This window comes from Heteronotia binoei, chromosome 1 (assembly GCF_032191835.1).
Source record: "Heteronotia binoei isolate CCM8104 ecotype False Entrance Well chromosome 1, APGP_CSIRO_Hbin_v1, whole genome shotgun sequence".
In the NCBI taxonomy this organism is placed as follows: Eukaryota; Metazoa; Chordata; class Lepidosauria; order Squamata; family Gekkonidae; genus Heteronotia; species Heteronotia binoei.
In genome coordinates, this window is record NC_083223.1 from 264,650,551 (window position 1) to 264,665,576 (window position 15,026).

Consider the following 15,026-nt stretch of genomic DNA (forward strand, 5'->3'; position numbering starts at 1 on the left):
CCTTCTCACCTTTCTCCTTTCCCTACAGATGCTGGAGAGCATGGTCAAAAAGCCCCGGCCCACACGGGCGGAAGTCAGCGATGTGGCCAATGCCGTGCTGGACGGAGCTGACTGTATCATGCTGTCGGGGGAGACAGCCAAAGGCAACTACCCTGTGGAGGCTGTGCAGATGCAACACGCAGTATGTGGGCAGAACTTCCTTTGCAACAGACTTCCCAGGGGGAAACTAGCACAGTTTGGTGTAGCGGTTAAGTGTGTGGACTCTTATCTGGGAGAACCGGGTTTGATTCCCCACTCCTCCACTTGCACCTGCTGGAATGGCCTTGGGTCAGCCAGAGCTCTGGCAGAGGTTGTCCTTGAAAGGGCAGCTGCTGTGAGAGTCCTCTCAGCTCCACCCACCTCACAGGGTGTCTGTTGTGAGGGGAGAAAATATAGGAGACTGTAAGCCGTTCTGAGTCTCTGATTCAGAGAGAAGGGCGGGGTATAAATCTGCAGTCTTCTTCTTCGATACTGCCTCTCCCGATATGTGCCCCAGAGAGCATTCCATTCGGTGTCTCAAAACCTCCTTAAGATCTCCAGACCGAAAGAGGTTCGACTGTCCATCACCAGAGCCAGAGCGTTTTCAGTAATGGCCCCTGTTTTGTGGAATGCCCTCTCCACAAACTGTGGGACTTGCCACAGTTCCGCAGGGCCTGTAAAACCAAATTATTTAAACTTGCTTTTAACGGTTGAAGGGAGGTAGCTATTACTCCACGGCACCGATAATCCCACTGAATCATTATAACTGAATCAAAAACATCAGAGTAATCGGAAACACACATCTTGGTTTTAATGACCATAAATTGTATGAATGATTTTTATTGTGTATTTTGTTTTTAATGTTTTTTGTGGTTTAATTTGTTGTTGTTAGGCGCCCTGAGCCCGTCAGGGGAGGGTGGGGTACAAATCTGATAAAATAAAATAAATAGACAGGGCAAATGTAAATGTGAATCTCTGATGACCGGGCAGTGGAATTTGGCCCATTATTTATTTATTTATTTATTTATTTGGGATTTATATCCCGCCCTTCCCACGAATGGCTCAGGGCGGCTTCCAACAATTAGTCAAACTTAAAAGTAAACAATTTCAAATATAAAACAGTTAAATAATTTAAGCAGTTAAAACATTAAAACAGAGTAATTCAATTTCCTATAAACAGATGGCTGGCCAGTTTCCTCAAGTTATTATCCTAGCTAAATGTAGGCTAGGTATAGGCTAGCCGGAAGAGGGTCGTCTTACAGGCCCTGCGGAACTGCGCTAGGTCCCGCAGGGCCCTCACCTCTTCCGGCAGCTGATTCCACCATACGGGGGCCATAACGGAGAAAGCCCTTTCCCTGGTGGCTTTCAGGCGGGCTTCTTTTGGCCTGGGGATAGTGAGGAGATTTTGTGTTCCTGACCTCAGTGCTCTCTGGGGAACATGTGGGGAGAGACGGTCCTTCAGGTAGGCAGGTCCCAGGCCATTAAACCTCTGTTGAGCAATGGAGCAGTGTTCCCTCTAAGCTGAGTGAGTGTGAGCTAGCTTTTTAGCCTCCTGCTCACACATTTTTGTCTTAGCTCACGAAGGATGGCCCCAGAGCACAGTAATTTATGCAGCAGCTCACAACTTTAATGCCAGTAGCTCACCAAGTAGAATTTTGGCTCACGAGATTCTGTAGCTTAGAGGGAATATTGGCCTCTAACAGTGTTTCCCTCTAAGCTGAGTGAGTGTGAGCTAGCTCACAGATTTTTAGCCTCCAGCTCACACGTTTTTGTCTTAGCTCAGAAAGGATGGCCCCAGAGCACAATAATTGATGCAGGAGCTCACAACTTTAATGCCAGGAGCTCACAAAGTAGAATTTCTGCTCACAAGACTCTGCAGCGAAGAAGAAGAAGAAGAAGAAGAAGAAGAAGAAGAAGAAGAAGAAGAAGAAGAAGAAGAAGAAGAAGAAGAAGAAGAAATTGGATTTCTATCCCGCCCTCCACTCCGAAGAGTCTCAGAGCGGCTCACAATCTCCTTTCCCTTCCTCCCCCACAACAGACACCCTGTGAGGTGGGTGGGGCTGGAGAGGGCTCTCACAGCAGCTGCCCTTTCAAGGACAACCTCTGCCAGAGCTATGGCTGACCCAAGGCCATCTCAGCAGGTGCAAGTGGAGGAGTGGGGAATCAAACCTGGTTCTCCCAGATAAAAGTCCGCACACTTAACCACTACACCAAACTGGCTCTCCACCGACCCTCCTTCTACCGACCCTCCTTCTACCCTCACAACAACCAATGTGGGAGGGGCCATGACTGAGTGGTAGAACATCTGCTTGGTATGCAGAAGGTCCCAGGTTCAATCCCCAGCATCTCCAGTTGATAGGGTTTTTTTTTTGTAGAAATAGCCCAGCAGGAACTCATTTGCACATTAAGCCACACCCCTGATGCCATGCCAGCCATAACTGTGTTCCTGCTCAAAAAAAGCCCTGCCCCTGGTATTTTAAAAATACATTGTTTTTTTTAAAAATTAACAGTTAATAACAATGACAATCAAGAAACATATTCTCACTGTATGATAGAGTGCCAATGTTAATCTCTAAAAAGTGACTTCCATTTGGTTAATTAAGGGATTTCATACTGTTTCAAGTTGCCGGAAGCTTTCTCCTCTTTGTAGAGAAGGTTAATTTAGTCATTATATGTTTTTCTTTAATTTTCTCCATTCACAGACATATCTTTGGAAATATGTCTCATTTCCAAAATGGAGCAAAAACTATTCCGGCTGCCAAAATTATATTTAAAAGAACAAGCTGAAAACATTTTTTGGAGTGGAACATGTTGGCTGATAACAGACCGGCAGTTTGAGGCGACTCAGAGACGCCTCAGAAACTGACTTGAAAAATCTGTCCAAACGATTGGATAAAAAATCTGTCCAAACGATTGGAGGTCCATCAGTGGCTATTAGCCAGTGTGTGTGTGTGTGTGTGTATTTTGGCCAATGTGTGACACAGAGTGTTGAACTGGCCTGATCCAACATGGGGATGGCTTGCAGGAGTGTGTGGATGCTTTGGGATGCTTCTTTTTGAGCCAGCCCAATTCAGGATGCCTCCCATCCATCCCAAATTGGCTGGCTGTTATCAGCCAATAAGTAGTAATGGAACCCCTACAAGAGAAGAGGACAGGGAATCTCCCAGGGGAGAGAGTTTTGGTGCCACTACTGAGAAGGCCCTCTCCTGCGTTGCCACCTATCTAATCTCAGGAGGCAAAGGCACCTGAAAGAGGGCATCTGAAGATTTTTTTTTATTAATTTAATTTATATGGCTTTATATCCCTCTTCTTCTCTGCCAAGAAGGGGTCTTCAGAACAGGAGGGAGCAGTAACTCACAAAAGCTCATGCCTTGCCCCAAATTTTGATAGTCTTTAAGAAGAAGATGAAGATATTGGATTTATATCCTGCCCTATACTCTGAATCTCAGAGTCTGAGAGCGGTCACAATTGCCTTTAATATAATAATAATAATAATAATAATAATAATAATAATAATAATAATAATAATAATAATAATAATAATAATAATAATAATAATAATAATATTTTATTTATACCCCGCCCTCCTCGCCAAGGCAGGCTCAGGGCGGCTTTACCTTCCTGCCCCCCCCAACACACAACAGACACCCTGTGAGATAAGTGGGGCTGAGAGAGCCAAAAGCTGCCCTTTCAAGGACAACTCCTGCGAGAGCTATGGCTGACCCAAGGCCATTCCAGCAGCTGCAAGTGGAGGAGTAGGGAATCAAACCCGGTTCTCCCAGATAAAAATCTGCACACTAAACCACTACTCCAAATTGGCTCTCTTAAGATGCTACTGGATTCTTGCTTGTCTCTCTTTCTCCGTGTCATAGGGTTACCAACCTCCAGGTAGCACATGAAGATTGACCCACTATTACAGTTGATCTCTTGCAGGAGTGGAATTCTAGCAGGAGCTCCTTTGCATATTAGGCCACACACCCCTGATGTAGCCAATCCTCCAAGAGCTTACGAGGCTCTTTTTTGTAAGCTCTTGGAGGATTGGCTACATAAGGCGTGTGTGGCCTAATATGCAAAGGAGCTCTTGCTAGAATTCCACCCCCTGATCTCTTGACTACAGGGATTGGTTCCCCTGGAGAATGTGGCTGCTTTGAAGGGTGGACTCAATGGCACTTTACCCCACTGAGGCCCCTCCCCTCCCCAAACCCCACCCTCTGCGGGCTTCACCCCCCCAACATCTCCAGGCATTCCCCAATCCAGAGCTAGCGCAACTCTACTCAGTTGGGTATATTTGCAGTTTTGCTTATAAAAAACGAAGCAATTTACATTCGTACATATGACAAATACTACGATTGTATACGCTTTCTCTTTCCAATTCTTCCTAACTCTAGGTGTGCACACCAAGGATCGTTTCACATTTTATATGAATGATACATTTGATATTGTTAAAGCAGCAAACTGAGCTTAGGGGTGATAAGAGAGCAGCACAGATTCTGTCTTTGTTTGAAAGGAAGGCAAGCCTGGATGTATGACAAGCCCCATGAAAACGTTATACACCCCCCAGTCAGGGCTGGCCCTGGACTCTCTCGCACCCCAGGCAAGGCTAACTTCTGGCAAACCCCCCCCCCCCCGCATTAATACTGTCACCAAGTCCCATGGGGGGCACCCAATTTGGTGCCCTCAGAAGGCTGGCACCCTAGTCAGTTGCCTAGTTTGCCTAGTGGCAGGGTTGGCCCTGCCCCTAGTAACCCCCCCTGCTCCATGCCCGGAAGATGGCAAAAAACCTACAGAATTCCTGGCCAAACTGGCTTGGAGAAAAACTGGTTGGTGTTTGAGAAGGGCAACAGTGTGAGGACTTCTTGTGTCCTGACCTCACACCCCCCTGGTGTAGCCAATCCTCCAAGAGCTTACGAGGCTCTTTTTTGTAAGCTCTTGGAGGATTGGCTACATAAGGAGTGTGTGGCCTAATATGCAAAGGAGCTATGAGAATTCCACCCCTGATCCCTTGACTACAGAGACTGGTTCCCCTGGAGAAAAACTGTTTGGTGCTTGAGAAGGGCAACAGTGTGAGGACTTCTCGTGTCCTGACCTCACTGATGGACCTCCTGATGGCACTTGGGTTTTTTTGGCCACTGTGTGACACAAAGTGTTGGACTGGATGGGCCATTGGCCTGATCCAACATGGCTTCTCTTATGTACTTATGCTGCCTGAATTAGAAACACACAGGAATGCCGTTCCGGCTGGCTTGGTATCAGGGGGTGTGACCTAATATGCAAATTAGTTCCTGCTGGGCTTTTTTTGTAGTTCTTGCTGGGCTGTTCAAACCAATGGTGACATCAGGGGGTGTGGCCTAATATGCGAAGGAGTTCTTGCTGGGCAAATGAGTTCCTGCTGGGCTTTTTCTACAAAGAAAAACCCAAATGATCTCCTGGGGTTACAGACAACAGAGATCAGACCCCCCTGAAGAAAATGGCTGCTTTGGAGGGCGGGCTATGTGGCATTATACCCTGTGGAGGCCCCTCCCCTCCGCAAGCCCCACTGTCTCCAGGCTCCACCCCTTAATAGAAAGGATTTCCCAACCCATAGCTGGCGACCCAATTGGCACCAGACGTCATTTTACAAACCTCTGTCCCACAGATCACCCGGGAAGCTGAGGCTGCCATGTACCACCAGCAGCTCTTCCAGGAGTTACGCCGCCTGACCCCGCTGAGCCAAGACCCCACGGAGGTAACGGCCATCGGGGCCGTGGAAGCCTCGTTCAAGTGCTGCGCAGCCACCATCATCGTTCTCACGACGTCCGGCAGGTGAGGAAGATGATGGATTCGGAAATCGAGAGACACCTCTTGATTTTGCCAGCCTGCCTGTGAAGTGACCTAGCTCCACTGGTGGACCTCCTGATGGCACTTGGAGTTTTTTGGCCATTGTGTGACACAGAGTGTTGGACTGGATGGGCCATTGGCCTGATCCAACATGGCTTCTCTTATGTTCTTATGACCCTCCTGGGAGTCAGGACCCCATGAAGTGTCCAGCTCAGATTATACCAGAGGTGGCCAAACTGTGGCTCAAGAGCCACATATGGCTCTTTCACACAAACACTGGTTGTTGCAAAACCTTTACTGGGAAGTGACACACATCAGGATCTCACAATAAATAATAAACATGCACAGGAGCACCTTGTGCAATCGTTTTAGCACACTGGCATGAATCGCCCTTTCTCACAATACAAGAACTTGTGGACACTCCATGAAATTGCTGAGCAGTTGGGTTAGAACGGTTAAAAGGAAGTACTTCTTCACCCAAAGGGGGATTAACACATGGAATTCACTGCCACAGGAGGGGGCGGTGGCTGCAAGCACAGACAGTTTCAAGAGGGGACTGGATAAGCATATGTAGCAGACATCCATCAGTGGCTATTAGCCACAGCTTATTGTTGGAACTCTTTTACCGTTTTCGCACACAGCTTACCTCGCAGTCACAATCCTGTTCCCTTCGCAGCGTCCAGTCGGATTTCCCACCATCTGCGCCGGAGTTACAGGAAGTGCCGCGGCTTTTGCGTAGCAAACGTAAACCGCTAAAACCCAGTTTACGTTTGCTACGCAGAAGCTGCGGCACTTCCTGTAACTCCGGCGCAGATGGTGGGAAATCCGACCGGACGCTGCGAAGGGAACAGGATTGTGACTGCGAGGTAAGCTGTGTGCGAAAACGGTATTTGTCTGGGGCAGTGATGCTCTCCAGGTATTTCCCAACACAGAACTGGCAACCCAAGGAGGACCCCCGGTTTACACTAGAACACTCCTGAATTTGACTGTAAGCAGGGCTTTTTCTGTAGCAGGAGCTCCTTTGCATATTGGGCTACACCTCCCTGCTGTAGCCAATCCTCCTGGAGTTTACAGCAGGCCCTTTACTAAGAGCCCTGTAAACCCCAGGAGGATTGGCTACATCAGGGTGTGTGTGGCCTAATGTACCAAGGAGTTCCTGCTACAAAAAAAGCCCTGGCTGTAAGTGGGTATCTCGATCCCCCCTTTCACCTTTGTCTTCCTCCCCCGACTCAGATCTGCACAGCTGCTCTCTCGCTATCGGCCACGTGCCCTTATCATCGCTGTGACCCGCAATGAGCAAGTGGCCCGCCAGGTGCACCTGAACCGTGGTGTCTTTCCTGTCCTGTGGCGTGGCGCTAAGCAGGAAGTGTGGGCGGATGATGTCGATCGCCGTGTGCAGTTTGGCATGGAGATAGGTGAGTTGGAGGGATGCTGTCCCGTCTCCGCCTGGGGCCATCATCTTTCCTATTCTGGTAAGGCTCTTGTTTCTTTACCTACCGCAGGAAAGACAGACAGCAGTTCAACAGATAGAGTCCTGCCAGTCTTGCAAGAGGTCAAACTCTTCCCTTGCCTGTACCATGTAAACACAGATCAGGCCTCTTGAGAGGCTTGCAATGTTCTCATCTCAATTTCTTTTCAGATTTTGGAATTCTGAATTACCTAGTCTTTTCCTGAAGGGGAATTAAGAACATAAGAAGAGCCCTGCTGGATTGGCCCAGTGGTCCATCTAGGCCATCATCATTAACTGGCTAGTCAGTTCCTCTGGAGGGCCAAAAACAGGGCAAAGAGTCTGAAACTTTTTTCCTCAGAAGAGCCCTGATGGATCAGACCAATGAGGGTCTATCTAGTCCAGCATCCTGTCTCTCATAGTGGCCAGCAAGTTCCTCTGGAGGGCTAACAGCAGGGCAGAGAGGCCAAGGCCTTCCCCTCATAAGAACATCAGAAGAGCCCTGCTGGACCAGACCAGTGAGGGTCCATCTAGTCCAGCATCCTGTTTCACACAGTGGCCTCAAAGGAGGGCCAACAGCAGGGCACAGAGGCTGAGGCCTTCCTCTGATAAGAACATCAGAAGAGCTCTGCTGGATCAGACCAGTGAGGGTCCATCTAGTCCAGCATCTTGTCTCACGCAGTGCCTCAACCAGTTCCTCTGGAGGGCCAACAACAGGGCAGAGAGCCTGAGGCCTTCCCCTCATAAGAACATCAGAAGAGCCCTACTGGATCAGACCAATGAGGGTCCATCTAGTCCAGCATCTTGTCTCACACAGTGGCCTCAACCAGTTCCTCTGGAGGACCAACAACAGGGCAGAGAGGCCCAGGCCTTCCCCTCATAAGAACATCAAAAGAGCCCCAGTGGATTGGCCCAGTTGTCCATCTAGTCCATCATCCTGCCTCATTCAATGGCTATCCAGTTCCTCCGAAAGGCCGAAAACAGGGCAGAGAGGCTGAGGCCTTACCCTGATGTTGCCTCTTGCCACTGGCATTCAGAGGTTGGCTGCCTCTGAACATGGAGGTTCCCTTTAGTCACCATGGCTAGTAGTCGCTGATAGACCTCTCCTCCATTAATCTATCTAATCCCCTTTTAAAGCTGTCCGTGCCTGTGACCATCACTACATCCTCCGGCGGTGAATTCCACACTTTAATCACTCTCTGTGTAAAGTAGTGTTTCCTTTCATCCATGCTATACTTACTGCCCATTAGCTTCATTGGATGCCCTAGAGGTTTTGTATTTTAGGAGAGGGAGAAAAAGTTCTTTGTCAAGTCTCTCCACCCTGTGCATCATTTTAGAAACCTCTATAACAGGGGTGGCCAAACTTCCTTAACGTAAGAGCCACATAGAATAAACGTCAGATGTTTGAGAGCCACAAGACAGGAAGGAAGGCAGACAGGCAAATAAGTGTGGTGGGAGGTGGAAAGAAAGCAACTTTAAATTTAAATTCTTTCTCCAAGCCACCAGCCGGTGGGGTGGGGCTTCGAGACCCACACAATGTGTATGAAAGAGCCACATGTGGCTCCTGAGCCACAGTTTAGCCATCTCTGCTCTATAATATCCCCCTTTAGTAATCTCTTTTCTAAACTGAAAAGTCTCAGACTCTTCGGCCTTTCCTCATAGAGAAGGTGTCCCATCCTCCTAATCAGGGGTGGAATTCTAGCAGGAGCTCCTTTGCATATTAGGCCACACCCTCCTGATGTAGCCAATCCTCCAGGAGCTTACAAAAAGAGCCTTGTAAGCTCTTGGAGGATTGGCTACATCAGGGTGTGTGTGGCCTAATATGCGAAGGAACTCCTGCTAGAATTCCACCCCTGCTCCTAATAATCTTGCTCTCCCTCCTCTGTACTTTGTCCAGCTCTGCAGTGTCCTTTTTGAGATACGGTGACCAGAACTGCACACAGTATTCCAAATGAGGCTGGACTGCAGATGTAAGGGAATCATAATATTGGCCATTGCTGCATTAGTACTGGAATTTTCCATTTCCCCCCAGGGGTTTCTTCTCCTCCAAATTTTATATGAATCACAGCTTATGTACAGCCGACTAAGCAAATAAACAGCTTTCAAAGGGGATTAGATAGATTAATGGAGGATAAATCTATTTCTACCAAGAATTATGTATTTGTTTCAAACAATTCCGATAGTGAAAGACAGTAAACAATTTAATAAATGGCAAAGAAAAATTTCAGAGTTTGTATGGGCAGGGAAGAAACCAAGAATCAAAATGAAAATTTTAACAGACGCAAAAGAAAGAGAAGGATTTCAGTTACCAGACTTAAAGTTATACCATGAAGCAGTATATCTAGTAAGGATAAAAGAGTGGGTGACGTTGTTGAATAGAAAACTTTTAGCATTGGAAGACCATGGGAACATATTTGGTTGGCACGCTTATATGTACTATGGGAAGAAAAAGATGGATGGATTTTTCTCTCATCACTATATAAGAAGTAAATACGTGGATGAAATATAGAAAATATGGAGATGACAGGTAGCCGTTGTGGATAGTGCCAGCAGAAGTAATTAATAACAGCTGAGACGGGTGAAGCAAGATGGTTGTCATATAATCAATTATTAAAAATACAAGGTGGCAAGATAAAGTTGAAAACAGCTGAAGAATTGAATAATAAGTATGACTGGTTCCAGATGCAACAAATAAAGAGCTTGGTGGAAAACGATATTAAAAATGAAGGAATAAGGAAGGAGCAAACTGAATTAGAAAACGTTCTGCTTGGAGATAATGATAAGTTCTCTGGGGGGCAGATCCTGCAGCTGTCATTAACGGAGTAGATACATGGGATTGGTTAAGTGCGGTGATTAAATGGGTGACCTCTAATCTGGGAGAACTGGGTTTGATACCCCACTCCGCATGCACTCTACTAGTGTAACCTTGGGTCAGCCACAAATTATCAGCAGAACTGTTCTCTCAAAAGCAGTTTCTCTCAGAGCTCTCAGCCCCACCTACCTCACAGGGTGTCTGTTGTGGGGAGGGGAAGGGAAAGGCGATTGTAAGCCACTCTGAGACTACGAGTGAAGGGCGAGGTATAAATCCAATTGCTTCTTCTCCTTTTCCAGTCCAACTACTATGTACCCTGACATGAGCTCCTTGGAAAATTAAGGGTCAGAGACAACTTTGCCAGATTTTTGTTTGTCACTAGAACCAACAGAGGGAGCTGCATATTACTATATTGTAATGCTGCTCTAGTGATATAGAATCATAGAGTTGGAAAGTACTTCTAATGTCATCTAGCCCAACCCACTGCACTATGCAAAGAATTCACAAATACCACCCCCCAATGTCCTAGGTGCATGTGGAGGAGTGGGGTATCAAACCCAGTTCTCCCAGATTAGAGGCCACACATTTAATCACCGCACTTAACCAATCCCATGTTTGTTCCAATGTCATTACATTTCAGAAAGCCTCATAATTAAACCAGGATAGGGTTGCCAATCTCCGAGCTGTGGGGACACTGGAAATCTCCTGGAATTACAGCAAATCTCCAGGCTACAGAGAACAGTATCCCTGGAGAAAATGGCCGCTTTGGAAGATGAACTTACTGGCATTATGCCCCGCTGAGGTTCCTCTGCCCCCAAAATCTTACGGGAGCTGGCAACCCTAAAGAAATGGGATCAGGGTTTTTTTAAAAAGCAGGAACACACAGGAATGCAGCTCCGGCTGGGCTTGGTGTCGGGGGTGTGGCCTGCAATGAGTTCCTGCTGGGCTTTTTCTACAAAAAAAAGCCCTGAATGAGGTTAATCTAATCGGGGCTCCAACGGATTCCCTGAGCACCCAGATGAGTTGGACAGAGGATGTTTGCCCCTAGGACAGGGGTGTTGAACTCATGAGGGCTGGATCTGACATAAATGAGGCCTTGTCAGGCCGGTCCATGTGTGTCATAAAATATAATGGTAGATAGCGAACACAGACGAACACAATTAAATATTTTTTTTTTTTAAAAAACTTTAAATAAAACATGCTTAAAACATTAGCATGCTTGCAATATTTTATTTATTTAACAGTCTCTGATAACTGACACTGCTTGTTTGGAATGATTGCATCAAAAAGTGGAAACAACGTCTGTGCTGTAGCAATCTTGAGTATGCTGTTCAGGTGCTGTTCAGGGCCAGCCCTAAGACACATGGTGCCCTAGGCAGACTTACTGCCAGCCGCCCTCCCTCTGCGGCGGCACCCCTCCCCTCCGCCGCAATGCAGTGCTGCACTCTGCCCCCCAGAACCGGAAGGGAGGGGGAGGAAAGCCTCGTCCTGCTCTCTATTAAGAGAAAAACCTGTACTGAGATGCCCGTGTTGAAGTGGTTAAGGAAGAAGATAGCGTCGCTCTTTGAGCATGCTGGGAGAGTAGTGGCAGGGGACAGGGCTCCCCCCCAGCCGAAGGGCGTGCTCTGAGGAATAACACTAGCTTCGTCCTTACCCACTTTGATGCGGGCATCTCAGTACAGCTTTCTCTCTTCATAGAGAGCAGGACAAGGCTTTACTCGCCTTCCCTTCCATTTCCGGAAGGGAGGGGGAGCGAAGCTTTGTCCTGCTTTCTATTAAAAGAAGAAGAAGATGATGATGATATTGGATTTATATCCCGTCCTTCGCTCCGAAGAGTCTCAGAGCGGCTCACAATCTCCTTTACCTTCCTCCCCCACGACAAACACCCTGTGAGGTGGGTGGGGCTGGAGAGGGCTCTCACAGCAGCTGCCCTTTCAAGGACAACCTCTGCCAGAGTTATGGCTGACCCAAGGCCATGCCAGCAGGTGCAAGTGGAGGAGTGGGTATTCAAACCCGGTTCTCCCAGATAAGAGTCCGCACACTTAACCACTACACCAAACTTGCTGAGATGCCCGCATTGAAGCGGGTAAGGACGAAGCTAGTGTTGCTCCTATAAGCACACCAGGGAGGCAGAGCTGCGGAACGGAGGAGAGGGGTGCTGCTGCAGAGGGGAGCAGCCTGGGGGGTGCCACTGGGGGAGGGCATTAGGCATTTGTCTTGGGTAGTACCAGAAAGGGGGAGAAAGCCCAATTCGGTGCCCCCTCCCTCCTGGCACCCTAGGCAAATGCTTAATTTGCCTAGTGGGCGGGCCGGCCCTGGGTGTGTATCTGTAAGTTGCAAACCTACTTTTGATTTGCTTGCAGGCCTGATAGGACCCCTCTAGGGGCTTGATTTAGCCCCCGGGCCGCATGTTTGACACCTCTGCCCTAGGTGGTTGTTAGCAAGGCTTCTGGGTCATCTTCTTTTCCCTTCAGCCCTTCACTCTTTCACTCTTCTCCACAGGCAAGGTGCGTGGGTTCCTGCAGTCGGGGGACGTGGTCATTGTGGTGACCGGCTGGAGACCTGGAGCTGGCTACACCAACATCATGAGGGTTCAGCAGGTCCCATGAAGGCTGTAACTGTCGGATATCTTAACTCTGCATGCAAGAGCCCCTCAAGACTGTAACGAGAGATTGCATTTGTGTGTCTGTGTGTATCCAAGGCCATTAAAACTTTTCACTGCATCCTCATCATCTGGTTTCATTGCTGCTGTCCAAGATTTTGCAAGTGGTTGCCACGGGCAACAGAAGGTAGTGAGAAGGCTTCAGCAGACTGATGTAGGCCTTAGGGGTCATAAAGGCATAAGATTTAGGATGTCGTATTTTGACTCATCTCTCCCACTATTGAAATTCGTACTGTAAGCTCCTTAGGGCAGGGATCTTAGTTGCTTACCAGGCAGTAATGTTTCACCAGCCAGTAAAACTGTGCACAACACATGGAGGTTTTTCTCTGCACTTTCCCCACCAAAAGGCAACAGGGTTGGAGGAGACTTCCGTACAACGTAGTTCTGTTGTTGCCCAGTTTGGTGCAGTGGTTAAGTGTGCGGACTCTTTTCTGGGAGAACCGGGTTTGTTTTCTCCATTCCTCCACTTGCAGCTGCTGGAATGGCCTTGGGTTTGCCATAGCTATCTCAGGAGTTGTCCTTCAAAGGGCAGCTGCTGTGAGAGTCCTCTCAGCCCCACCTACATCACAGGGTGTCTGTTGAGGGGGGAGAAGATATAGGAAATTGTAAGCCGCTCTGAGTCTCTGATTCAGAGAGAAGGGTGGGGTATAAATCTACAGTATTCTTCTTCTTCTTCTCTTGGATTTTTAGTAGGACTGTTAGCTCCAAGTTGGGAAAATCCCTGGAATTTTAGAGGTGGAGATTGAGGAGGGTGGGGGTTTTGGGGGGAGGAACTTTAATGGGGTATAATGCCATAGAGTCCACCTTCCTAAGCAACCGTTTTCTCCAGGGGACCTGATCGCTCTCACCAGGAGATTAGGGGTAATTCCAGGGGAGATCTTCAACTATCACTTGGAAGTTGGCAACACTGCAAAGGAAAATTCCTGGAGATTCGGCGCCCAGGAAGGATGGGGCTTGGGGAAAGGAGTGTCCTCACTGAGGTATTTTCTCCACAGGAATTGATCTCTATAGTCTAGAGATGAGCTGATTACTTTAAATTTCTATCCTGCCCTCTCCGCAAGCGGACTCAGGGCGGCTCATTCCTGGAGGTAATTCCTGGAGGTTTTCTAGGTCCTAGCTGGAGGCTGGCAACACTAGTTTTTTCCTCCAAGCCTATCTTCATTTGCTCTTTCCTGAGAAAGCAGTCTCAAAGGTTTGAGGAGAGATTGCGCAGATTTCCATACCTCCCTGTTCATATAGCACAGCTTTCCCTTGTTTATTTCCCCTCATGCCTACCATTCCCATACCCTCTTCCTTCTGAACCAGCAGGTTTTGGGCTATTTAAAAAAACTGGCATTAGCTATATTGGGGGGAGGTATTTGTGAATTCTTTGCATAGTGCAGGGGGTTGGGCTAGATGACATTAGAAGTACTTTCCAACTCTATGATTCTATATCACTAGAGCAGCATTACAATATAGTGATATATCACCTTCTTCTTCTTCTTCTTCTTCTTCTTCTTCTTCTTCTTCTTCTTCTTCTTCTTCTTCTTCTTCTTCTTCTTCTTCTTCTTCTTCTTCTTCTTCTTCTTTTTAAGACATAGTTTTTCCAGAGAGCCAGTTTGGTATAGTGGTTAAGAGCACAAACTCTAATATGGTTTTGATTCCCACTCCTCCTCATGCAGCCAGCTGGGTAACATTGGGTCAATCCCAGTTCTCTTAAAGCAGTTTTCTCAAGAGAAGTTCTCTCAGAGCTCTCTCAGCCCCACCTAACTCACAGGGTGTCTGTTGTGGGGAGAGGAAGGGAAGATAGTTGTAAGCCACTTCGAGACTCCAAGTGAAGTGCAGGGTATAAATCCGATCTCCTCCTTCTCTTTTTCTTCTTCTTTTTCTCATCTTGCCAAAAGCGTTCCAGAAGCAAGGTGACAGAAATGTCAGGTGTGAGGGGAAATGGAGGGAAGAATGAAGAATCCACCTGTGTGAAGGTGTCAAAAAAGCCCAGAAGACCAGATTGAAGAAGAAGATATTGGATTTATATCTCACCCTTCACTCTGAATCTCAGAGCAGTTTACAATCTCCTTTATCTTCTCCCCCCACAACAGACACTCTGTGAGCTCAGTGGGGCTGAGAGGGCTCTCCCAGCAGCTGCCCTTTCAAGGTCAACTCTGCAAGAGCTATGGCTGACCCAACGGCATTCCAGCAACTGCAAGTGGAGGAGTAGGGAATCAAACCCGGTTTTCCCAGATAAGAGTCCGCACACTAAACCACTGCACCAAACTGGCTCTCCAGATTCT

General features: G+C 47.7%; 1 protein-coding gene across 2 annotated transcripts in view; it reads left to right on the forward strand.

Annotated features, from left to right (window-relative positions):
* Nucleotides 1-12,823, forward strand: part of PKLR (pyruvate kinase L/R) — a 36,949-nt gene extending 24,126 nt beyond the window's left edge. For both annotated transcript variants that reach the window (XM_060255223.1, XM_060255216.1), the window contains exons 8-11: nt 29-181; nt 5,654-5,820; nt 7,069-7,250; nt 12,597-12,823. In XM_060255223.1, coding sequence (XP_060111206.1) covers nt 29-181; nt 5,654-5,820; nt 7,069-7,250; nt 12,597-12,703 — 609 coding nt within the window. In that variant the 3' untranslated portion in view covers nt 12,704-12,823. The remainder of the gene's footprint in view (nt 1-28; nt 182-5,653; nt 5,821-7,068; nt 7,251-12,596) is intronic.
* The last annotated feature ends 2,203 nt before the right edge of the window (nt 12,824-15,026 follow it).